We start from the raw sequence: 26,318 nt of genomic DNA on the forward strand, positions 1-26,318 counted from the left end.
CTGTGTGTGTACTGTGTAAATACACACACATACATGTATATATTTAAGGAATATATATATGTATGTATGTATGTATGTATAAATACAAACACACGCATATATAAATTTAAGGAATATATATGCGTTGTGTTTTTTAGGTATAATTTAAATCAAACATAAATATGAATATAATACATGTAAATATTCCTTTAAAATACATGTATAAGACACATATATAATGTAAACACCAACTTTAATTTTGGATGCATGTAATCGTAATTAATCGATTTGACAGCACTAACAGGGTTTTTTTATTTTCTGCTCTGCAAAGCTCTAAAATAGACAAAAAAATCTTTCTTTTTGTCATTTTGAAGCTTAACCCAGCTTTCCATTTATGGAAAAGAGCAGCTTGGGCATTGTGCATAATATCTTGTTTTGTGTTTCACAATTAAAACAGGGTTGGAATGAAATGAGAATGAATAAATGATAATCAAGTAGTATTTCTGGTGTTAAACTGTCCCATTAAGAGAGTATTTAAATCAGTGTTATTACTGCTGAAACCTTAATAGAATTAGAAATGCTGCCCTATCTACGAACTGAATTAAGTTAAAATAACTAAAATAACTAAAATCAAAACTAAAAAAAAAAAAGCTAAACAGCAATATTAAATATTCTAATTCTAATAACACATAAAATCACTAAAACTTTAAAATTAAAATGAACAATGGAAATATAAAAAATAAAGCTCATTCAAAATGTTAATAAAGAGCAGCTTGGACATTCTGGCTAATATCTCATTTTGTGTTTCTCAATTAAAAAATGGTTGGAATGACATGAGGATAAATGATTTAAACACTATCAGTTTAGGAGAGTATTTAAAATGTTGTTACTGCTAAAACTTAGAAGAAAGTTTAGTTAGTTTTAGCAACTAACTGGATTAAGTTAAAGCTTAAGTACTAAAATAACTAAAACTAAAAGTAGAAACAGAAGAAAGCTAAACAGCAATATTAAAAATTCTAATAAAAATAACACATAAAATCAGTGAAATTTTAAAAATGAAAATGAATGTGAAATATAAAAATAAAAGCTCATTCAAAATATTAATAAACAGTATTATTCTAAATAAAATTAAAAAATGTGCTATGCCTAAATTATAACCAAACATGGATAATTTTTAAGCTGCAAAATAGTGCATCTACCTTTATTGTAGAATTACGATTACTTTAATGGATAAACAAAAAGAAATTAGCAGTAAATGTAACATTAGATGTGTTTAGTCCTTATTAGTGACATTTGTGTGGTGTATACAGAGTTTAATCTCTTTCTGTGATCTGTCCATTACAGGATGACCCTGTTCCCAACGGCCTCCGTGCTTTGCCGCTCTTCTACGCGTCAACCATCGGAATCAACACTTTCTCCATCATGTACACTGGAGCTCCCTGTAAGCCTATCTTGAAGTGATAACACATTCACCCAAGAGACATCCTTGATCAGTCATGAGTTTGTTTGTTGTTACTGAATAAATGTCATTGAAAAGGCAATGTTTACAACATTGTTTTAAGATGGCTTTCCATGTAAAATGCATTTTCTCTTAAGATAAATTCACTGGATTGTTTTTGAATCTCACAGCATTGTGTATGTATGTGTGTGACCGTGTCACGCTCTTTCTTTTTTGTGCAGTACTGGGCTTGGAGATGCTCCCCGTCTGGGCTATTGCACTCATTACCTTGGCTGGTGCTGTGGTATGTGCCGGTCTGGTCTGGATTTTTGTTTGCCCCTGGATGAGAAGGAAAATAGCAAGTACGTACTGTCCTTTTCCCTCCCGCAGACTCGTGACTTGAGGTGTTTTTAATGTCTGCGTTAGATCTCTATCCTAAATGTTCTATTTCTTTTTCCAATTAGGACTCAATTATCTGAGGACAGTTGTGATTACTAACTGCATTTGCAGAAATTGTGTGATCCATGTGTTTTTGCACTTGACATCTGGCCATTAAGATAGATGTTATTTCTAATCTAGCTTTGGAAAAAATCAAAGATGTGACTCAGCATGAGGCATCTTCACCAGCTCAGGAGGGGAAGGATTTGCCTAACATCTGCTGCTCTGCTGGGGCGCTCTGTAATGTAAAGACTATCTTTTGCTGGCTCTGGCTTGTGGGCCCATGTTGCGTTCGACTGACGCTGAGAGAAATGAAAAGCAAATAAACTAAAGCTGTTTATTTGAGAACATCACCATTTTTTTTTTCCAGATGAGTCACACGGACCTCGTGCAGTCGATGCACCTTTCTCAGTGCAAGATTGGCTGCCCACGTGTTTTAAATGAGAGAAGTGTCTTAATGAAGTGAATCACTAATGAAATGAAATGTTAAAGCACCTCTTTCACTCACGGATCAGCGCATTAAACTGTTGCATGCTTTATTACATTTGTTTTCAGATCAAGGGTCTCGTAGTGCATTTCCCATGGGAGACATTAGAGTTGTAGGAATCTAATTTATTTATTTATCCGGCTTGGGTCAATTCTGTGAGTAAATCTCAAATTAGCATTAAATACGTGGGGCACTAATTTAAAGTGCTTGTTGTTGTTCATTATCACTGCTCGATTTAAAAGGGGCCAGTTGTAGTCATACTGATATCACATTTTTCAAGCATGGATTATCCATGTTTATTAGTGATTATGTTTGCTTGATTATATTATTCTCACTGTAATCTTGTTAATGCTGCTTTTAATTTTCAGCTTTTCACCAGTTTCACAAAGCTTGCCTTCTTCCCCTCGTCTGCTCGGCAAATAACATTTATGTTGATAGGGATGCACTGCTAATACAATTCTGGCCGATACCAACAAGTGAAAATTCTTTATTTTGTCAAAATTGCACTACTGTTGAATGTTTGAGGTAGTGTGTTTTTTTTTTTTTTTCTTGTTAAAAGAAATTAATACTTTTATTCAGCAAGGATGCATTAAATTGATCAAAAGTGACAGTAAAGACATTTATAAGATTTCTAAAATGGAAGCAGTTTCCACCAAAATATTAAGCGGCACCACTCTTTTCAACAAACAATAAAAGAGAAATATTTCATGAGCACCAAATCAGAATATTAGAATGATTTCTGAAGGATCATGTGACACTAAAAATGGAATAATGATGGTGAAAATACAGCTTTGCATCACAGTAATAAATTACATTTTATAATATATTCAAATAGAAAATAGTTATTTTAAATTGTAATATTTCACAGTACTGTTTTACTGCACTTTTAATCAAATAAATGCAGTCTTAGTGAACATTAAAACTTTTTAAAGCATTAAAAAACACCCCAAACTTTTTAACTATTAGTGTATATTTAAAATTAAACACTAAAAACTAAAGTCAGTTGTTGCTGATTGAAGTGTATTATACAAATTGAATTTAATATTATAATGTCCAGTATGAGAAATTTGTATTTAATTTGCTAAAGTTTGCCTTTAAAAGTGTTATTGCATTATTATTGTTTTTAAAGATTAACTTAAAGAGACGGTTAGATTACTGCAAAGGTAATCTAGATATAAAAATAATGGAAATAAAATGATGCAAAATTAAATTTCCAATATGAACTAATTTGGTTACTAAAAAAAAAAAGATGGCCGATAACCAATATACAGTTGAGGTCAAAAGTTTACATACACCTTGCAGAATCTGCAAAATGTTAATTATTTTACCAAAATAAGATGGATCATATAAAATGCATGTTATTTTTTATTTAGTAATGACCTGAATAAGAGATTTTAGATAAAAGATGTTTACATATAGTCCACAAGAATGATCCACAGCTGTTTTTTTTTTTTGATTTAGTGATAGTTGTTCATGAGTCCCTTGTTTGTCCTGAACAGTTAAACTGCCTGCTGTTCTTCAAAAAAAATCCTTTAGGTTCCAAAAATTCTTTGGTTTTTCATCATTTTTGAGTATTTGAACCCTTTCCAACAATGACTGTTTGATTTTGTGATCCATCTTCTCACACTGAGGACAACTGAGGGACTCATATGCAACTATTACAGAAGCTTCAAACACTCACTGATGCTCCAGAAGGAAAATGATGCATTAAGAGCCAGGGGTGAAAACTTATGAAAAGAATAAAGATGTGTCCTTGTGTTTGCCTAAATATTTATTTCTTTCATTTAGTATTTAGTATTTATTTCTGCCCTTCAGAAGCTACAGAAGATACAAACATGTTTCCCAGAAGTCAAAAGAAGTTCAATTTGCCCTGATCTTTAAATTCAAAAAGTTTTCACCCCCATCTCGTAATGCATTGTGTTTCCTTCTGAAGCATCAGTGAGCATTTGAACCTTCTGTAATAGTTGCATATGAGTCCCTAATTTGTCCTCAAAGTGAAAAGATGGATCTCAAACCATAGTGTTATTATTATAAAGAGTTCAAATACACACACAAAAAAAACTGAATACCAAAGAATTTTTGGGACCTGGGACTCATGAACAAATATCACAAAACAAAAAAACAACAACAAAAAAGGCTGTGGATTATTCATGTAACAACACAGTATTAAGAATCAGGAGGATGTAAACTTTTGAACAGGATCATTTTTATAAATTTAATATTTTCTCTTGTGGACTATATGACATCTTTTATGTGAAATGTCTTATTCAGGTTGGTACTAAATAAAAAACAACACACATTTTGTATGATCCCTCTTATTTTGCAGATCCTGCAAGGTGTATGTAAACTTTTGACCTCAACTGTAATACTGATATATCATGCATCCCTATTATTGATACCTAATATGACTTTCTATTCAGTAATTTCCTGCCTTTTTTCCCAAAACAGGTCGGCTGAAGAAAGAGCATGCTCTTTCCCGCATCTCTGATGAGAGTTTGGATAAAATCCCGGAGGAGGAAGAGGAAGCCCCCGTGTTTAAAGAGCTTCCAGGTGCGAAAAGCAGCAACGATGCTGTGCTGCCCCTGACAGCGGAGTCCACAGGAGAGCTGAACAGCCTGGCTAATGGAGGCACAGTCCTGCCCAACGGCAGAGTGTATGGTACGTTAGACCTAGCTGGTTTTTAATGGATACCATCTGACCAAAATCTGCTTCATTGACCTGACGTGTGTTTTTTTTTTTTCCTCTGTCAGGTCGCACCAACTCCATGACCAACGGCTGCCTCAAGTCACCCGTGTCTAATGGGGGCTTCAGCTTTGACGGACACATGCGAAGCGACGGCCAGGTCTATCACACCGTTCACAAGGACTCTGGTCTCTACAAGGACCTCCTACACAAGATCCACCTGGGCCGCCTGGAGGACGAGCGCAGCGGCTCGCGTCCCGACAACAACTACCGTCACCTCCGCCGCAACAACAGCTATACGTGCTACACAGCAGCCATCTGCGGCATGCCGGTGCAGCCCCTGATGCGCTCGGAGTCCAGCGCCCCTCCTCCAGAGGACAGCGAGAAGCTAGTGGGCGACACCGTGTTCTATTCGAAGAAGCGATTGCGTTATGACAGCTATTCCAGCTACTGCAACGCGGTTGCGGAGGCTGAGATTGAAGCGGAGGAAGGTGACGTGGATGTGAATTTGGCAGCAGATAAAAGGGAGACTTTGGCCCCTGCTGAAGGGGTGCTGGAGGACTGCGTTGATGAGGACAAGGAGGAGAAGGACAACCCTCAAGTCTTCCTGCTCTTCCACTTCCTGCAAATCCTCACCGCCTGTTTTGGATCATTTGCGCATGGGGGGAATGATGTCAGGTATGCCACTTGACGTCTATTTATTTATTCAAAAACCATGATTCTTTTTCCTACGACAGGTATTTTTTTTTAGAAACTTTAGTATTTTCTTTTTTTAGTATTTTTGCTTTTTAGCATGATTTGTGATTAGCAAGTTCAGTTCATAATGGTACTACGTGCACCATTTCTTCACATTCCACAGCATTAGTGTGTCCTGAGAACAAGTCCTCAGTTCAGTGCCACGAATCTGGTTCATGGCTCTACAGATGATTTGGCACATACCCAGACTGTTAAGACCGTTAAGACCAAAGTGAGACGTGGCCATTAGTTTAGGCTAACTTCAGCTGCTTAATGCTTTAACAGTTAAAATCTTTAAATTGGTTTTGTTGGTGACATAATTTGATTACTGTGTTTCTATTTAGTGTGAAGTGTAAACAAAATTCTCAGAAATCATTTCCTGCACTCTCAGAACAAGCATTCACTGGGCAGTACCTTTTCGGAAGGTACTAATGTGTAAAATTAAGGTACCAATATGCATACTTTATGTACTAAGTTCTTTTAAAGTGCTCCTATTATGCCATTTTAAAGGTTGCTAATATTGTTTCAATAGACTCCCAAAACAGGTTTACATGTATGCAAGGTCAAAAAAACACTTTAGTTTTCTCCAAAACCCCATTTCTAAATGATCCGTAAACGACTCGTGCGAAGCAGTTCGAAGAATCAGTCTCTCTAAACCCCTCCTTTCCGTGAGCCCTCACTGCTGTGATTGGTCAGATGGCGCAGTCCTTTATGATTGGTCTACTGCGTACAGCACGTGTCGGGAAAACGAAACGCCCATTGCCATAACTGAATGACAGCCCTGGACACTTGTCAACACGTAGAAAATATGGCATCGATTTTACCATACCAATTCGAGCCGGCGTCTGATGATGAAACGGCTGAAGTTGACAAGTTAGCACGGACTACCGTGGAAAGTGCTCGCAATTTGATTATGCAAGCGAACCGGGCACACCTCTATGTTGTAAACTTCAACACTGTATAATGCATTAAGGTGACTTTCACACCGAACGTGGAAAGCGCTGCGCTGGCCACTGGGTTCAGTGCTGCCCTTCAGAGCGCAGGGGAAAAAGTTCATTTGAACAACTCATTTGGACTTTGTCGGCAGCGTGCGCGCTCCGCTGCGCGAGCGCTTTGGTCGATGTAGAAACAAGTCGTCCTCGCGCGGCGGAAGCAATTGAAACTAATGGGTTTCATAGCACAGCGCTCTCTGCATTCGGTGTGAAAGCCGCTTCGTGCGCCATCCATTATCATTACTCCAACGAATGAGACAGACACACAGTCAAGCTGCATCAATCACAAATTGTCAGACTACAGTGGGTCCACAGCTGAACAACAGAACTACAGAAGCTTGAGTTAGCCGGTTAGCAAGACATGTGCAGGGTTGTTACACAACATAACATACACAACTATGTATTTTGAATGATCGCTAGAAAATACAATCTTTGAAGATTCATTTTTTAAAAGTGAATATGAAACAGTTTTACTCACAGCGTAGGATACAGCGTCTTCTGTATAATGTATGTGTAAATTTCCATGTGACGTAAACCACATGGAAATTTTACTGTTTGTGGGCGGGCAAGTTGTTCGCGACGTAGAACGTGGGCGGACATTATGCAAATGTGTTACTTCGTGACGTATGGCCGTAACAGAAAAAGATTTGAATTCCTGACGACTGTTCAGGCAAATGTGAGCCAACTCTTTTTTTTTTTGATAGACAGTAACTTTATTTATCGTGCACTGTCGGCTTCACAACTTTGCAGACAGTTTATGTTCACATACAGCTACATGACACACTGCATGAAAGATCATATTTGAAAAGGCATAATAGGGGCACTTTAAAGGATTAGTTCACCCCAGAATTAAATTTCCTGATAATTTACTCACTTCTATGTCATCCAAGATGTTCATGTCTGTCTTTCTTCATTTGAAAAAAAATGAAGTTTTTTGAAGAAAACATTCCAGGATTTTTCTCCATAGAGTGGACTTCAATGGCAATCAACAGGTTGAAGGTCCAAATTGCAGTTCTAATGCAGCTTCGAAGGGCTCTACTTGATCCCAACCGAGGAATAAGGGTTTTATCTAGTGAAACGATCTGTCATTTTCTGCAACAACAAAAAATGTATATACTTTTTAACCACAAATGCTTGTCTTGGACTAGCTTGACGTCACGCATTACGTAGTTCATTGGAAAGGTCACGCATGACGTAGGCGGAAATACGACCCAGTGTATAGAAAGTTAACATGCAAAGAACGTCCCTTTACGCACTTTACAAAAAAAAGGTAATACAACAGTGTTGGATGATTTTGAAGTTGGAGGAGAAAATGAGATGGAGTTTTCGCTCTACCCTTTTTGAACTGAAATTTACAGACAAAGAACTAACCACACATGACCTTTCCAGTGCATTGGGTAATGCGTGAAGCTGTAGACACACATCGCAGAGCTAGTGCAAGATGAGCATTTGTGGTTAAAAAGTAAATAAATTTGTTTTTTTTTTTAGTAAATGACGAATCGTTTTGCTAGATAAGACTTTTATTCCACAGCTGGGATTGTGTAGAGCCCTCTGAAGCTGCACTGAATCTGCAGTTTGGACCTTCAACCCGTTGATCCCCATTGAAGTCCACTATATGGAGAAAAACCCTGGAATGTTTTCCTCTAAAACCTTTTTTTTTCAATCGAAAAAAGAAAGACATGAACATCTTTGATGACATAGGGGTGAGTAAATTATCAGGAAATTTTAATTCTGGAGTGAACTAATCATTTAATGTACTTTCATGCACATTTTAGAGATAAATAAGGTAACTTTTGAAAGGGTACTGACTCTCACAGCAAGATTAAGTTTATGTGTTCATGTCATCATATAGTGAGACGCAGAGGCCGAAAATCACAGCGAACATCACGCATGCTTCAGTATGAATGTAGTAAGTTAAACAAACCCGCGTCTCTGCCATTCATTCATACAGAGGCAATTCATGTGGGCGCCCCCCTAATATAATGGTAGGGAAAACACTGCGTAAAGAAATTGTTTTTTTTTTTTTGAGGAAAACATTTCAGGATTTCTCTCCATATGGTGGACTTCTATGGTGCCCGCAAGATTGAACTTCCAAAATGCTGTTTAAATGCAGCCTCAAGGATCTCAGAATGACCCCGGCTGAGGAATAAGGGTCTTATCTACCAAAACGAAATTAAATCTAAAAAAAAAATTTAAATCTATATACTTTTTAACCTCAAATGTGGTTCAAGACAGTTAGGGTAGGTCGATAAACCTCCCATCTCATTTTCTTCTCTAACTTCAAAATAGTTCTACATCGTTGTTTTAACTTTTTTTGTAAAGGCCATTTGATCTTTGCACGTTCACTTTGTAAACACTGGGACAGTACTTTTGCAGTGATGTAGCATGATTTTGAAGTTGGAGAAAATGAGATGGGAGTTTTTCGACCTACCCTTACTGTCTTGAACCAGAATACAGAGTTCACACAGAGCTAGACAAGACGAGCATTCGAGGCTAAAAAGTATATAAATTATAAAGAATTTTCAAAAAACATAAAGTATACATTTTTGTTTTTGACTCATTTCATTACCATAAAGTAATATATTTTTATTTTAAAGACAAAGCGGCTTCACCCCAAACAGTTGCATTGTAACCTTGTTGTAGTCACTTCCCCTGTTTGTTTTTTTCTTTTCTGCAGTAATGCAATTGGTCCTTTGGTGGCTCTGTGGATGATTTACGACCAGGGTGGGGTGATGCAGGATGCGGCAACACCGGTCTGGCTGCTGTTCTATGGCGGCTTGGGAATCTGTGCCGGACTGTGGGTTTGGGGTCGACGTGTCATTCAAACGATGGGCAAAGACCTCACTCCCATCACCCCCTCCAGGTGAGATCAGCCTTTTGGTGGAGAGCATGATGTTTGTGCATGATAATTGATGCATGTGGTCCTGTTGCATGCAAATGTGATGATTAATCCAGTGCAAGAAATCTTTTTAAGCCCAGTGCACACTTTGTACGCAAATTTTACCTAAGATCTCACTGGCTTAATATCTTACAATCTAACAAGCAACAACCAAAAAAAATAAAGAAATTGCACAGTGTACAGTGGGCTTAAGTTAAGTGGCCTCTTACAGGAAACCCATGACACAAACACGCACCATTTTTCCATGTTTTATTTATTTCCAACAATACAAAAGTTGTCTATCTCTTCCTGTAGCAAGTGGAAAATTAAAGAAGTGGAGGACCGGTTTTTGTTTGAAAATAGCTGACAGAACTGAAACCTTCCTGTTGGTCCTAAACCAGTGTTGAAGGTGTAATCGTAGACTACAGAAACGGAGCATGTGCTTTGGCAGCAGGGTCACAACAGTTTATCTGATATTGAAATCTTGCTAGATTAGTTCAGTTTATCGGCTTTTCTCCTCTCTCGTTTGGGTACTTGCCCTCAATCCCTCTTTGTGTTACCACCACAAATCGGGTTAAATATCACCGTAGAATGACCTTAATTTAAATTTTTAACACACTTTAGAATAAAGGCAGTTTAGAGACCCTGTTTTGCACCCTGCGCTCAGAACTGCCTGGGTTTGCTAAATTTAGCCAGACACTTGTGCACACGGCCTTGGCGACCTTGCTTTCTCTTAGTAACAAGACAAACTGTCAAAAACAAATGAGCTTGAGTTGATAATCAGAACAAAGCTATAAAAAGAAGTCTTGTCAGTGTTCTGAGAAAGCGAACTGCAGATCATTTTTATAGGGATGCTATTAGGAAATCAATATTACTAAACACTGATGCACTGAAATGTGACTGGACAAAACTCCAAAACCAAAAATGATTTTAAATAAGCCTTTGAAATAACCAAGCAAATTATTTTGGTGTAATAATATGTTTGCGTTCATGTCTAAGCTTTAAAATTTTATATATATATTTTTATATTAAATTTAGAAATGATTTTAATAGTAAATTATGGTTTCTTCATGTTAAGACTGTCAAAAAATTAATTGTGATTAATCACATCCAAAATAATAATAATTAGTAATAAATAATAAGTTTGTGTTTACATAATATATGTGTGTGTACTGTGTATATTTATTATGTGTATATATTTGATAAATATTTAGGTGTGTGTTTTATATATTCAGGGCGTAAAACTAAAAATCGGCATTGGCGAGTATATGTTACCGTGTCAGTTACCAGTTGGCGGGTAAAACTTTTAAGAATTATAACAATGCAATGCGACAGTGAGTTTTTAAAGATATTCGCTGTTTCTGACGTAATCGAACAAAACAGTATTTTCCGGAGACAAAAATCATCATGACTGGTTAGACGTTTTGTCATAATTGCTTATGACAAAACATCTAACCAGTCACAAGGAACGGAACGCAAACATCTGAAAGTCATGACGGTTCTCTGTGTTTTAGCGAGAGATGGTGTTTCACTGACAATGGATAAAAGAGAGACTGGCTTGTATTTGTACACCTGTTTCACACATACTCTGTTTGCAGTGCGTATGCGTGGCAAAAGGTTAGTTTTAGGCTCTGTATCAGGGGTGTCAAACTCCGGTCCTGGAGGGCCGCAGCCCTGCAGAGTTTAGATGCAACCCTAATTAAACACACCTGATCCTGATAAATATACACAGTACCCACACGTTACGTAAATCAGACATTTTGGATGCGATTAATCGCAATTAATCATTTGACAGCCCTGCTTTGTGAATCTCACCACATACAGACTTCTAAGTGTTGAATACAACCGCACAGAACAATGTAGTACAGTATAATTAGGAAAATAAAAAATATAGTAATAGAGTGAAAAAAAAAATGCAATAAACTTTAACAAAAAAGAACATTTGTAAAAGTTAATAGGATTGTTTTTTAAATGATTATGTTAAATATTTTCTAAAGACAAACTTTCAACAAGATTTAATAAAAATAGGGCACTATGAAATAAAACTATTTTTTGCCAAGTTTTTTTTCCCTCTCTAAATTTTCAAATTCAGTTTTTTTTCGTTTACAAATTTTTTGGATTCCGTTTAAATTTTTCTAGACTCTGTTTTAATGGTTAAATCATATTAATAAAAAAACATGTCTAATTAATTGAAATCGTGAAACTTTCACAATTTCACAGTAGTTTGGTATCTAACAAAAATTACATTTTTAAGACCCTATGGCAGCGTGGAAATCATACGGCTCTAAAAAAAAAATTGTTATTATTTGAAAATGGTTTGGATTTACTGGAACAATTTGCAGTTTCTCAACGTGTGTGTGACTGAACAGATTTCCCACTTAAAGGTCACTCTACAAATCCTGCATGACAATCCAGTCGATACTGAATGAGAGTGCATCAGGTGGCTATGTTCCCAGTCCCATGCCCTCACATAACTCACAGAAATAACAATCGGCATCTGTCAGCTTGCTCATTGGCTTTGATGTTTGTTGACAGGAAGGAGTTGTTTTTTTAACCTAGGGATGTTTAGATGCATGATTCAGTGTAAGGTTTGTCTGCTTGTTTGTGCACAGTGCATATCTAACTCGCACGTTCATGCTGTCTGTGTGTTTTAAGAGGCCACAGGAGAGTTTATCAGCACAAGCGTAATCATCACAGAACTGCCGCTGTTTCCACCTGCATGCATGCACACGTGTCTACCCTGTTATACACGCTCACACTTAATAGGCGAAAACTCACAAAAAACCTGTCAACCTTGTTTTCTTGTTACTCCACCACCTTCATCTCCTTGAGGACTTTTTGCATGCCTGTTAAAATGTTTCCGCTTCTCCAGACCTGCATGCTGTACGTGCACCAGCCTCTCTCAACGGCATGCCTTGTCATTATTGGTTGAACTACAGGTGTAACTGTATAAAGTTGTGTTTTGTTGCCCTCCCCCGCAGTGGATTCACCATTGAGCTGGCCTCAGCGGTCACTGTTGTTTTGGCGTCCAATATCGGACTTCCAATCAGTACGACACACTGCAAGGTAAAGATTGGGTCAGAGCCCAGCTGGCCCCCTTAGGTTGTTGTGTGCACGCCACCGGAGAGAGGGAGGGAGCTGTCTGTTTTTACAGGGGATGAGAGGTGCCCACATCAGCTTGCAGCATATAATGCTGTTTGTTATTGATAAATAATGACATGGATGCACAACAACTTGACACTTTCCACAAATAGGGTGCTGTCCTGTTACAAGAAACGGAAAAATCTCATGTTCTGCTACTCTATTGTTTCACACACAGTCAAATGTCTGACAATTATTTTGACATGTCCTGCCTCGTCTTGAACTGTGCTAGATCTAGATCTAATTTTATAATTATTATAATTATAATTTAATTTTATAATTTCATAATTAGAATTAATTGTAAAAAAACAGCTGTTACCACAAGTGTAATGTTCAGACTAAAACTTAAAAATGAAAGGTAAATATGAAAAAAAAAAAAACCAAGAACCTCAAAATATATAAATAAAAGCCAATTCAAAATGTTAATAAATATTACTAGAAATTAATGAAATTAGAAATAATACTAAAATAACACTAGACTGATATAATTTTATATCATTTTTTTGACTAGATAATTTTGAAATGTTATATTTATAATAATAATAATTATAATTTAATTGTATCATTTTATAATTATAATTAATTGAAAAAAATGCATAGTTACCACAGGTGTAATGTTAATCAAGTAAATAAAAATATTATTGTCGTCCGGTTACCAAAGTTAAGGTTAAATGAATTAAGTTAAGAAATAAAGCTGCAATAAAATATAAGATGAAAAAGTTAAAAATAAATAATGTTGCTGAAGAAGAAGAACTGAAATAAAAAATGTTTAAGGTGAAATACTGAACTTACTAAAGCTTAAAAATTAAAGCAAAGTATTAAAAAAAAAAAAAATTACAAAAGCACACAAGAAAATGACTTAAAATGGAAACTAAATGAAACTGAAAATAAGATAAACTCAAAATATATAAATAAAAGCCAATTCAAAATATTAATAAATAATACTAAAAATGAACGAAAATAAGAAATAATAGTAAAATAAAACTGTTACAATTAACATAGTCTGAAATTAACTAGACTAATAGACTTTTTAATATAATTTTGAAATGTTATATTTATAGTAATTATAATAATTATCATTTCATAATTATAAATAATTCTTAATATTCTTAATATTATTAATTAATTATTAGTAAAGCTAAATAAAGAATTATTGCATAAATAGTTTTATTAAACAAATTATTAATTTTTATTGTTAGAAAATAAGGAAATCACATAAATTAAATTTATGTTGGACATAATTTAGATTTTTATTAATATCATACAAGTTGTTTAACAATTTTCTGGATAAGCATTTCTTTTTTTTCTGAAAGTGATAATGACATTTGATTTATTTATTTTTAATCAAGATTATACTCTGTCAGGCATCCTAGATTTACTGATCTCAACCATCCAGTTACTGATGTCATTGGCTTAGTCACTGTTTCTAATGTTACTAAACCAACTCTACTGCACACTGATGTCAATCCTGGGACAATGACCGCTCTCATCAAGGCTGAGATGACTCTCTCAAACCCTTTAGAAATGAAGACGAGCGCTCCCTCCTCTTCTCTCAGACGTGGCCTTGGTGCATACAGGATGAAATAACTCTCTTTTCTTCACAGATCTATGCTTGAGTGATGCTTCACTACATCATCTCTTTGTCCCCTTCCTCCTCATGTCTCTCATGGCATGTTGCTGTGTATTTGTCCGTGTTTGCTCGGGTCACTGGTGTCTTGCTCCATGCTACATGCGTCTCTTACGTTTATCTGTTGTGTTTGTCTTTGTCTTGTCATTTGTCGTCTTTTCACAGTGGATTTTGCATTGAAGTAATGAGCGCTCTAACAGTGCTCGTTGCCTCAAATGTGGGCGTTCCTATAAGCTCCACCCACTGCAAGGTATTGGTATAGTAGTGGAGCTTTGGTAGTGCTAAACTCCACCCCCATAGCTTCGCTAGCATAATCAGCCAATCAGTGCTCACCTCTGCAAACATGTAACTCCAGGATTGCAGCTTTGATTCATTTATTTGATTCATTCTTTGTTCATCTGCTTAGTTGTTTTAAAGAAAATGGATTCATTGAAGTCGGTATGTTTTTAAAAGATACTGTGTAGTGGATACATTGTAGTCCAGTCACTAAATGTGTTAACCAAACCAAACTTGCAGTGATTTCATTTAAAAGTAGGTAATAATGTTAGGCTAATACTTGACAGAAATGAGTCCAGCAACCTCACCTATAGTCAAAATACCAATACAAAAGCTTGTTTACTTTTTGTCACAACACATTCCTAGAGCAAAAATGAGCTGACCTCTATTTATTCTCTATTCTCTTGTGATGTTTTGGGATGATTTGTGATACAAGGGGCATTCAAGGGCTTTAAGCATGTTTGGCTTCAGGCTGATACCTCATTCTTCTACATGACCTCTATTCAGATTCCTAAACTTCTTGTCAAATCTTTCTAGTGCTTGAAAACCTGGATTGAGGCTGAAGGTAAAGGGCCGAGGTTCAGTTTGGATTAGGGCTGTCAAGTTAATGCCAAAATTAATGGTGAAATGCAATGAAAATCTCTGTGTCTGTGACCAATATTTACAAAGCTTAGATGAGGACTGATGTGAAAAATTCAAAAATAGTTAAAAGTTAACAATTAAAAATAGAGCTGCAATGATTCCAAGATTCTATTCGAGTATTCAATTAAAAAAAATAAGTCGATTGCATTTTGCCTGTGTCTAATAATCGGCAAAATACCGGGATTGGCGCATTCCACATATTAAACCCATGTAAAAATCAAATTAATTTTACGAAAAAAAAAGTTTTAAAAAAAGTTTCTTAAAAATTAAGAATTCGCAAATGCTATGATTCAATTAAATAAATATTTGCGATGCAGGTTTAATATATGCGCTTTAATTATTTACATGCGTGTATGTGCGTCTCTCAGCGGCTCCGTTCACTGTAAATGCTGCTCCACAACAAACTGTTATTATTTAGATGTGTGGAGCGTCTCAAACTCCATCTCTGCATGTTGTTGTGAGTTTGGGTTTATTACGATGTTCTTCTGGGAACGCAACGTGTGCTATTTCATCAGATTTGTAAGGTAAATAATTTATAAACTGCACAAACACGGAATACGTAAATCTGCTATGCTAACTGTCATCGTGATTTCAAAATAAAAGTTTAAACACTCACTCTGATTTTACACGTTTTGATGTTCACATTCACAAAATGACAGTGGCTGTAGCTTTTCTATTATAAAGAAATGGCCAAATATTAAAGATTAAGCGGATATTTGAATTAAATGTTTGTTGAGTCAATATTAAACATGGATTTGATCATGCAGTAAGTGTAAAAATAATCGTCGGTGCGTTGGCGCGTGATGTACATAAACACTTTTGTTTATAAGACATTATGTATTTTAACAGTTTTGTTCAATAAAACTATATTACTTGCCTTTGATACTTTATTTGAACTAATTATTGTTACCTCATTGCTATACATATGTATTTTAAGTCATTTTAAAGGCTATACTGTTCACTTAGATCTAATCTAATCGTCAGAATAATCGACAGATTAATCGATTACAAAAATGATTGTTAGGAATAGCTGAACATAAGTTCACAAATAAAATATACAGTTTAAATGGTTGCTGCCTTGAATTATTATTTTGGAATAAAATGCTTAAAAACACTAAACTGATGAGATTCGTACTTGGCTTTAATAAATAGAATATTGATTACATTGTTATTGTAAAAATATAAAAAAATTCTGATAGTGTAAGTAATGTCTATTTAACAAAGGAAATGTGACTGAATTTACATTTGATTTAATAAATATATAAATATACTTTGAGGACTTTGAATCCACATTTATATATAACAAACTTGCTCGCCCCTAGTTTTCATTTTAGTTTTCCATTGTTTTAGTAATCTTTTGTCATTAATTCATTTTGTCATTCAGTCATTTTTATTTCAGGTTTAATTTTAGTATTTTCGTAATTCTACTTTAAAAAGTGTTTTTAAGAAAAAAAGTTAATCTAATGTTTGTGTTTATTTTATTTTAGCTTTATTTCAATAACAAAAAATGTTTTTATTAGTTTTAGTTTTAAGTTAACAATAAGAACGCTGTTACTGACTGACAGCTTAGTTTTAAGGCTGTTTTTCAACCCTGTTACCCAATATGAAGCTAATTGATTTTTTTTTTTTTTTTTGTTTATAATGTTCAATTCATGTTTTTTTTTTTCGCATCAAAATATGAAAATCACACAAATCAGCAAATGTTGGTAAACAGGGTTGCATTCAGGGCTTTTGTCTGCTATAATAATGTAATGTGCTTGAATTGTCTTTAATTGGGGGCTTTTCTGGGTAAATGTTGATTTGATTAATTAATCTGCATATCTGCAGAATCATCTTGTTTAATTGATTGACAGCCCTAGTTTGGGTATTAGAGTTAACTGCATTACTACTGCGAGCATGTCATGTCTTTGTGTCACAGCATCCAAAATATGAATTGGCAGCCCGTTAATATTCAGATGGGCTTTGTCCAGTTATATTGCATTGTTATGAAATGGGAACAAAGACATTGCAGCAATGGAGGAGTCACATATTCATCAGGTTTATATTGATTAGAGCCTCAAAAAATACATCTTGTTTGCTAAACAAATTCACAGAAAGGTCACAATGCTTGCTTTGATTTCATGGATTAGTCACATGGCTCGCAGGTCAAGCGTCTTACATGAAGTTTGCGTAGATCAAGGGGTCTAAATCATGGGAGAATTAAAGACTTGAAGTCTTTTATTCTCCGCTGTTGACTTTGGGTTGACTTTTGCTCCAGATTTAGCCCCCCTGTGACGGAGGCTTCGGTTACACTGACCGTATAAGAAGAGCCAGATCGCTCTTGTATCTAGCACAACACCTGTCACCAGAACCCCTGAGTCACACAGCATGTATGGAAATGTTACTCCTCCTGCTGCCCTGTGTTAGGCAGGACATGACATGACTTTGCCTTTCAAGCAAAAGGAGAACATGACTAACGCACCGCAGGATAATGGCTTTGTTAAAAGCACTAGACACTAGCTCCTAATTGTAAATCCCTCTTCAGTGTGCAGACAGCACAGATGACCCAGATTTAATAAGAAAAAGAACGCTTGATTTCAAATCTTCCGGTACTTTGTGTTCTCTAACTAACCCCTACCCAGGAGTTTGAACAGTTAATCAAATCCATGTATTTTGTTATTTTAGAGGAGATATGCTCATGACCCTATGAAATCAGAATTTGCATCAGCCTATGTCTGTTAGCTTTAAAACCATGTAGCCCACGTTTTTAGTAAAATTCTCTCTGTAAAGTATAATTGGGTGATGCATCAAATATGTTAAGTATATTGTCAGAATTTACAAGAATGAGATCATAAAAGCAATGGTTTGCCCAAACGTGAAACTTCTGCCATCATCAGATTTTAGGCTTTTTATTCATACAAAAGCTCAACTGTCCTTGCTTGCTTGCAAGATAAAACCTCAAATTAAATATGAGTAAGCAAGCCAATTTATGAATAAAAGCCTGAATGAAATCATGTAACATCTCGGATTGGTTTGTTCCTCTGGATTAATTTTACAATGTCTTTTTATACTTTTTGACAGTGTTGGGGGGTAACGCATTACAAGTAATGTGAGTTATGTAATCAGATTACTTTTTCAAAGTAACTAGTGAAGGAACACATTACTTTTTTTTTTTTTTTTTTTTAAACCATCATTTACTTTCAGCAACAAATCTCCTGTCCCCATCTTGAGAGAAATTGGGAGTAAGATACAGAGGCACTTCCTTCAGCCTGAGGCTTATTTATTAATTTGATTAATTTGGTGTGAAAAGGCTCTTAGTGTTGCCAAAAATATAACTTTTGTTGTTGCTGTTGTTGTTGTTGTTAAAAATAAATAAGCAAGCCTAGCCCAGGTGACAAAAAGTACCGGAAAAGTAACATAACAAATTACTTTGCATAAAAAAGTAACTAAGTAACGCAATTAGTTACTTTTTTGTGGAGTAATGCAGTATTGTAATGCATTACTTTTAAAAGTAACTTTCCGCAACACTGTTTTTTGATACGTGAAAGTTTTGGTTGGATAGACAAAAGTTATGAGGGAATATTAAAAACATATTCATTGTTTCGAAGATGAACAAAAGTCATATACTTATGGAATGATATTAAGATTCAATGATGACAAAATGTAAATTTTTACATGAACTCTTTCTTTAAAGGGAAGGAACCCTGGGTATTAAGACTTAAAGTCAAAAGTTTACATACACCTTTCAGAATCTACAAAATGTTAATTATTTTATCAAAATAAGAGGAATCATACAAAATGCTTGTTGTTTTTTATTTATTACTGACCTGAATAAGATATTTCACATAAAATACGTTTACATATAGTCTACAAGAGAAAATAATAGTTGAACTATTAAAAATGACCCTGTTCAAAAGTTTAAATACGCTTGGTACTTAATACTGTGTTGTACCCAGAATTATCTTTTTTGTTTGTTTAGTGATAGCTGTTCATAAGTTGCTTGTTTGTCCTGAACAGTTAAACTGCCTGCTGTTCTTCAGAAAAATTCTCCAGGTCCCACAAATTCTTTGTTTTTTCAGCATTTTTGCATATTTAAACCCTTTCCAACAATGACTATATGATTTTGAGATCCATCTTTTCACACTGAGAACAACTGAGGGACTCATTTGCAGCTATTACCGAATGTTCAAACGCTCACTGATGCTTCAGAAGGGAACACAATGCATTAAGAGCCAGAGGGTGAAAACTTTTGAACAGAATGAAGATTGAAAAATGTACATTTTTCTTATTTTGCCTAAATATCATATTTCTTTTCATGTAGTACTGCCCTTCAGAAACTACAGAAGATACTTACATGTGTCCCAGAAGACAAAATAAGTTCAATTTACCCTGATCTTCAAATTCAAAAAGTTTTCACCCCCTGGCTCTTAATGCATTGTGTTTGCTTCTGGAGCATCCATGATCATTTTAATTTTTTAAATAATGTATCTGTCACATATTTTACTAGTCTTAATACCCAGGGTTTCCTTTAAGGCAGGTGTTGTAATAGCATCTTGTGTTCAAACATCATTTCAATACAGCTAAATATAATTTTGATATATTTCAGTCTGTTGACAACATTCAATGTGAATCTCAATATTTATTCTATATCATCCAGTGCTGCTAGAATGACAATATCAATCCTCATTCTATCACATACTAATATCAAAGAGCCATATCTGTTCCTTTAACTAAAGGCTATTGACTTCAATATGTGCCAGCATAACTTCCTGTTTCAACAGAAGATTGAAACAAGACAGAAACCTTTGTGATTTCATGGGGTCTTTAAAAAGCCTTTATAGAAATAACAAAATACATTCCATAAAAATTGTACTAGTTCCACCCTGAAAAATGAAATCCACCTTTTATTGTTTTCATATTTGTGTATCGTGCTACTGCTGATTTTTGCCTTTGCTGTGGGTGCAGGTGGGCTCAGTGGTGGCGGTGGGCTGGCTCCGCTCCAGGAAGGCCGTGGACTGGCGTCTTTTCCGGAACATCTTCCTGGCCTGGTTTGTGACCGTCCCTGTAGCAGGCCTCTTCAGCGCTGCTGTCATGGCCCTGTTCGTCTACGGCATACTGCCTTACGTTTGAGATGGAAAATGGGGAAGAGAGGGAGGTATAGGAAGGTAATGACGAAAAAAATAAAACCGAGAAACAGACAGATATAAAAAAAAAATAGCAAGATATAAGGGGACAGCCAGAGGGTGGGGGAGAGTCTTCAAATGCTGCCTGGAAAAGCATCCAGAATCCTTTGACTTAAATATCCTTAAATCTTGTCAAGAGTATTTATTTCCGTTTCAGTTTTTCTATTGTTTTGTTGAAACGTTACCATAAAGCGTCAGATCTTTGACTCGTGATTTCAAATGGTACCATTTCAAATTCCAAAAAAAAATAGCTCTTGTACATTTGTGGTCCTACATGTTCAAGGGAGTAAACGGACGGAGAACTGGACACATGTGCACATACAGTACAAATACTCATTGCCAATATTACAAAAAAAAAAAACAATAGTATATGAAGAATGGGACGAGAAAATTGGTTTTATGGCACAAATCACAATATATTGGCACAAAAATATAGCTATTAACTACTCTTGGGCCTCTAAATGTAATGTTTTGAAATATATCATGTGTTTATTCCCATTTACTGAAACATCAAACTTTGGTGTACAGTAAATGACACTGAGAAGCATCCTGCTGTTCAAAACCTACATTAGCTGCATTGCTAAAATCATACCTCAGTCCACTCTCTATGCCACATAAAAGACAAGTGACAAAACTGTGCTATCTCTATACATGAAATATTATCAATGAAACATTTTGTAGTGGGTAATGTGTAAGAATTCCCTGTTCTTTTATTGTTGTATTTATTTTTAGACATGTTACCATTCATAACTTTCTAAAAACACAAAAGGTGTAAAGACAAAATCATATTTTGAACTATGTATGCTACTATAATTTCTACTGTGTATATATTCAGCTATGGAGTTTAGATTTTTAGTTGAGTCTTATTTCGAGGTCTTATATTGTTACATTTAAGGAGAATTTAGACCAGGTTTGGTAGTTGCATGAAACATATGCTCTTCCAAGCATATGAAAAAGAGCAAATATTTAAAAAAAAAGAAATATTTTACTATGACAAGACACTACATCCATAATCCTGTCAGAGTATAATTGCAAAAAAAATTCACTTTTTTCTCATTGCCTACCCTAAAGAATCCTCATGTTGGTGAAACGTAAAACATTCACCGTCATTTAAATAAAAATATAACAAGGAGCTGGTTAGTATCATAAAGGAGTCATATCTGAGGTATTAAATTAAACTTTTGTACATATTACTAGGTGATTTTTACCCATTTCATTTTTTCTTTTCTCTTTTTGGATAATCAGTAGCCAAAGATTGAGATGATCATGTTTAATTGCCATACTCTTTGACAGTGTTTGTATTTCTAAACAACATCTAAACACTATATAAAGGATGCTAGTAGTTCAGTCTAGCAATAGTATATAATAATTCTCAGAGCCCAACGGATGATGCCAATATAAATACCTGTATGTGCCAGGACAGCCAAAATCACCCATAAAACCAGCACAACACACAAACAATTTTACCCACGTCGCATATATGATGTTTCGAGAGGCAGTGCTAGACGCCTGGTCTGGTTATCAGTCTTATATCAGCATCCAGATACTTGATTCAGCCTCACTGACATCACATTGAGGTTTATCAGAAGAGAAGTTTGTTTGACATCAGGTCAGTTTGTGATTCAGTGGCATAAATGTGTCACATAGCGATGCTCTGACGCCACAAGAAACCAAAAAAAATCTCATGATTTTAGTCCAAAAATGGCCAGGCTCACATTAAATGACCATGTGATATCAGGTGAACTGAGCACCAGACATTGTAAGCTGCCTCGGGATAGTCATCAGATTTGAAAACTGTACAAATGTGTGGCTTTGAACCAATGCAAAGTGTTGCTGTTTCTCTTTATCTTTTTTTGTGTATTTTTTGTTTTTTTTTCATCAAGAACAAATCTATGCTTATATGGCCATTTGCCTTGTAATGTTGTGCTTTACTGTTTGTTGGATACAGTAACTTCAGTACTGTGGTGTTTACATTGTAATCATATTGTAGAATAACTCATTGCAGTTGCCTAAAAATGCCAATCAACTAACTATTAATCACAAATTAAATATGAAATAACCAGGCATAGTGCAAAGGTGTTTCATGTCATTTTGTGTTTTAGCAGTGTGAACCATGATGATCCTGTGTTATGTCACACTGCTATATGTAGTACACAACTTTACATGGTGGATATGATTTTAAAAAAATAATAATAATAAAAGAAATTAATAGATATAAATTTCATTAAACTATATTTTTCTACATATATAAGTTCTACCTGGGTGGTGACTTCTCACATGGAGAGTAAACTGGGCTGCTGAGCAGTAATTATGTTAAAGTAAAGTAACTAATAAGAAGAAAATTCAGTGCTGAATACCACTGAACAATTTCCTAAAGATGGTTACGAGTCTGTTCAAAAAAGTTCAGGCAGGGGGTCATAATGTGGATTGGTTCCATATACCCATCGTTTTTTTTTTCTTGCCCAGGGACGTCTCTCCCTTGTGTGAGAGTGAGTGGTTGTGAGTTTTTCATGATTATTTTTTGAAAAGTAAGGCTAACTTTGTAATTTTGTTTCCCTGAAATGCAATATTGAGCTGCCAGAAATGTGGTCAATCGGACCTCCACCAGCAGTGGCGGTAACACCGTTTAGAGTCAGACAGGGGTACAGCAAGATCCAGTAAAACTTTTTACTAACCTGCATCCGATTTTTTTGCATCGACCTGACGATATAATCTGCCTTTCTGCTATGACTTGGTTTGTTTTACAACGGCACGCCAGCGAAATCTTCCACATGCGTAGTAAACGCCATTGTTTACGCAACTACACGAACGCAGACTCAAACCTCAGTCTGTAGTACTCAAGAAAGCGGCTGAATTGGCTTTTGAATTGTACCTGACATTAAAGTAAATGGGTTTACGTTCTTAACGTTAGATTGAGATTCTCTTCAAATTGTTGCTGCGTCATAACTGATTAAATTTACTCTATTTCCCGCCCCTTGCGGCAACGTCCAGAATTGCATTGAATTTCGGAATCGCATCTGTGTTCAGGTATTTGCGTCAACGGACATGAGGCTGCAGTATTTTGGCTACAGAGTTACATATTCAAAGGATGGCATGTTAACCACTATGCTAAATCAAAAACCTCAGCCATTCTGTGTTATTAGATGGACATGTTATGAGAGATCACTGTGTAAGATTTACAGAAACAAAATCATCCTTATCCACAACCAGCGTGTTGATAAAAGGTTTCATAACTGTTCTTGGCAGCCTAGTAGTGACATTCTCCCGTAGTGTACTAATATCATTTATTAGGTTTCCATGTTCTTATCTGCACTTGAAAATAGAATGTAGCCCAATCCTCTGCTGGCCTGCTGATTGCCTGCTGTGTGTCGTCTCTATTGCCATGATGTGAATGCTATGCTGTTAACTGTCTGGAACCATCTTAAGACAGGGCTTCAGTTTTAACAAACCCCCCCTTATCTGCATATGTACTGTATTGCTGTTTTCTTTCTTTTTGGAACTTTTTTTGTGAAAGTTGTCTGCATTTTAACTAATTAAATTATGGGAATTAAAATTACAAAGAATAACAATCTGCCGATCTCCTGTTTTGATTTGGTAACTGATGTTTTAAAGTTGAAGTGTGTTTTTTCTTTTTTTTTTCTTTTAAAATGCTTTTTCAAGTTTAGGGTGGAACTAAACTTGGGCAACCAGTGGATGATGGGGGAAACCTATTTGGAAAAATTATATAGAAGTACCATTGCCTTCCATGTATGACAGCTACGATTAATTTTTTAGACAAAAGTGTACAATAACAGGCTATTGAGATCAGACTTATCTACAATGGAGATCAAAATTAGAGAACAACCTATAACTTCCTAAATTTAAAGGTCAACGCTTAGTCTTATTTGAAGTTATACAAACAGGAGTAGAAAAGCAGGTTTTAAGCATATTTCAGAAATTGTTATTGGTGTTAATCTGCCACCTGGTGCTAATTTCCATAATTATATAACAAACCCAATTTAACTGGCAGCATTCCTTCAATTTTCACTAAGATCGCAAGATTGAAGGTGATTGAAATCCTGTGACAGGAAGTTATCCAGATAAAGGCCAAAGGGATGACCCTTTCAGCCACTGCAGGAGAAGCTGGTCATTCCAAATCTGTGATTTCTTAAATATTCCAGGGTTACAATGATACTAATTCATTCCAGTCCACCAAAAAGGCTGGTCGTCCACGTAAGACAACTGCATGAGAAGATGTGATAATCCAGAGACTTTCAATGGGGAATAGGTTCAACACTGCAGCTGGAATTGCTTGCCAGTTCAGTGCTAAACAGGGTAAGAATCTGTCTTGGGACATTTAAGAGAAGTTGGACTGAAAGTGAAATTTGCAGTGACCAAGCCTCAAGCAGAATGAATCAAATGGCAAAGCTCGCCTTTGTTGAGGAGTAACAGCCACCCCCTAATAGTCGACTAACTGTTAGTCAAGGAGAAAAGGCTTAGTTGACCAAAATTTTATTAGTAGGTTAGTCGCAGTAAAAAACATTCCAGAGGAAGCGGCGAACTCATGCAGTCTGTGACGGACAGATTGTTAACGGCTGGTCTGTGTGGTAATATAATCGGCCAGGACAAACAAATGCTCACCTATCATTTATCAACCTCAAATATGGCTTTTCACCTGAAAGTTTTTTGTCTTGACCGCTGAATATAATGTTAACCTAGAAAAATGTGCGCTAGTTAAGTGTCTGTGCAGAATAGTAGCGTGCTCACTGCATGACCGATGAGAGGCGCTGGTGCGGTCACTTGCTCTTAAAATACTCTGTCATTTTTGGTCAGAGAGATAAAAGTGATACCTCTTTCGAATCTGTAAAGACATTTATTTGTGTGCACTCAGAATAACAAGGAAATGTGTTTTTGTTAAATAAATAAAGAAAACGCCTATTAGGCTGTAGGCAATTAAAGGCACATTATTATGATTTATATGGTTTATTAATAAACGTGCAACTAATAGTCAACTAATGCTTAAAATAAACGACTACTAGTCGACCAGAAAAATCTGTTGTCGAGGGCAGCGATGAAAGAGCTGAATGATGAGAGATCGAAAAACAAGCTAAAACGGTATGCTTGCAATTGCATTTTTGTCACATTTGCTTTTGTTCATACTATCAGTTAGGTTTAGGTGTAGTCCAGATGGTATGTTATTTTAAAACATCACGGAGCATTAGAGTTGTAGCTAGGGTGACCACCTGGCAATAGATCTGTTGCAGGACATAGATGTGATTTTGCGGGACAATGCGGGACTTATTGGTACGTAAAAAGTTCCCACAGGTACGTTTTCGTTATGAGAAATACAAATATTTTCCATCACACCCAAATAAATTAAACTTGCTCTCATCATTAACGTGAACTTTGGAAAGGTTCTCTCTCCACACAATGTGCTCCTCAGTAGGGCTGTGAATGTCAATTAAACAATACATAAAACACATACTTTAAATCAGCAACAAAACTCAACATTAAATGTCCCATATAAATGTTGGCCAAAAATTAGGAGACAACCTTATACAGAATGAAACGTCTTTTTCTAGACCACTGAAATCTTTATTTCACTGTGAGTGAAAACTTTTTAAATATGTTTATCAAAAGTGCCAACATGGAAAAAAATTACTTTGTTACACACTTCTTTTAATTAATTATTTAATAAAGTAGTAGCAATAAACTAAAAACTATGCAGACTAAAGTTATTAAACGGCAATTAACAGACAAAGACAAAACAATTAAAAGGCATAGCCTTCATTCTTGCTCAATGCTTTTAGTAACATTAAATAAATATTTTAGTTTCAAATTTGCAGTGTGCCTAAAGAGATA

At 35.5% G+C, this 26,318-nt stretch overlaps 1 protein-coding gene across 1 annotated transcript in view; it reads left to right on the forward strand.

Annotated features, from left to right (window-relative positions):
* slc20a2 (solute carrier family 20 member 2) overlaps positions 1-24,048 on the forward strand; it is a 33,438-nt gene extending 9,390 nt beyond the window's left edge. The window contains 7 exon segments of the mRNA XM_051117363.1: positions 1,324-1,420; positions 1,660-1,779; positions 4,791-5,000; positions 5,093-5,702; positions 9,429-9,614; positions 12,611-12,695; positions 20,260-24,048. Of these exon segments, the coding sequence (XP_050973320.1) occupies positions 1,324-1,420; positions 1,660-1,779; positions 4,791-5,000; positions 5,093-5,702; positions 9,429-9,614; positions 12,611-12,695; positions 20,260-20,424 (1,473 nt within the window). The 3' untranslated portion in view covers positions 20,425-24,048.
* Positions 24,049-26,318: the final 2,270 nt, after the last annotated feature.

This window comes from Labeo rohita, chromosome 8, assembly GCF_022985175.1.
Source record: "Labeo rohita strain BAU-BD-2019 chromosome 8, IGBB_LRoh.1.0, whole genome shotgun sequence".
NCBI classification, from domain to species: domain Eukaryota; kingdom Metazoa; phylum Chordata; class Actinopteri; order Cypriniformes; family Cyprinidae; genus Labeo; species Labeo rohita.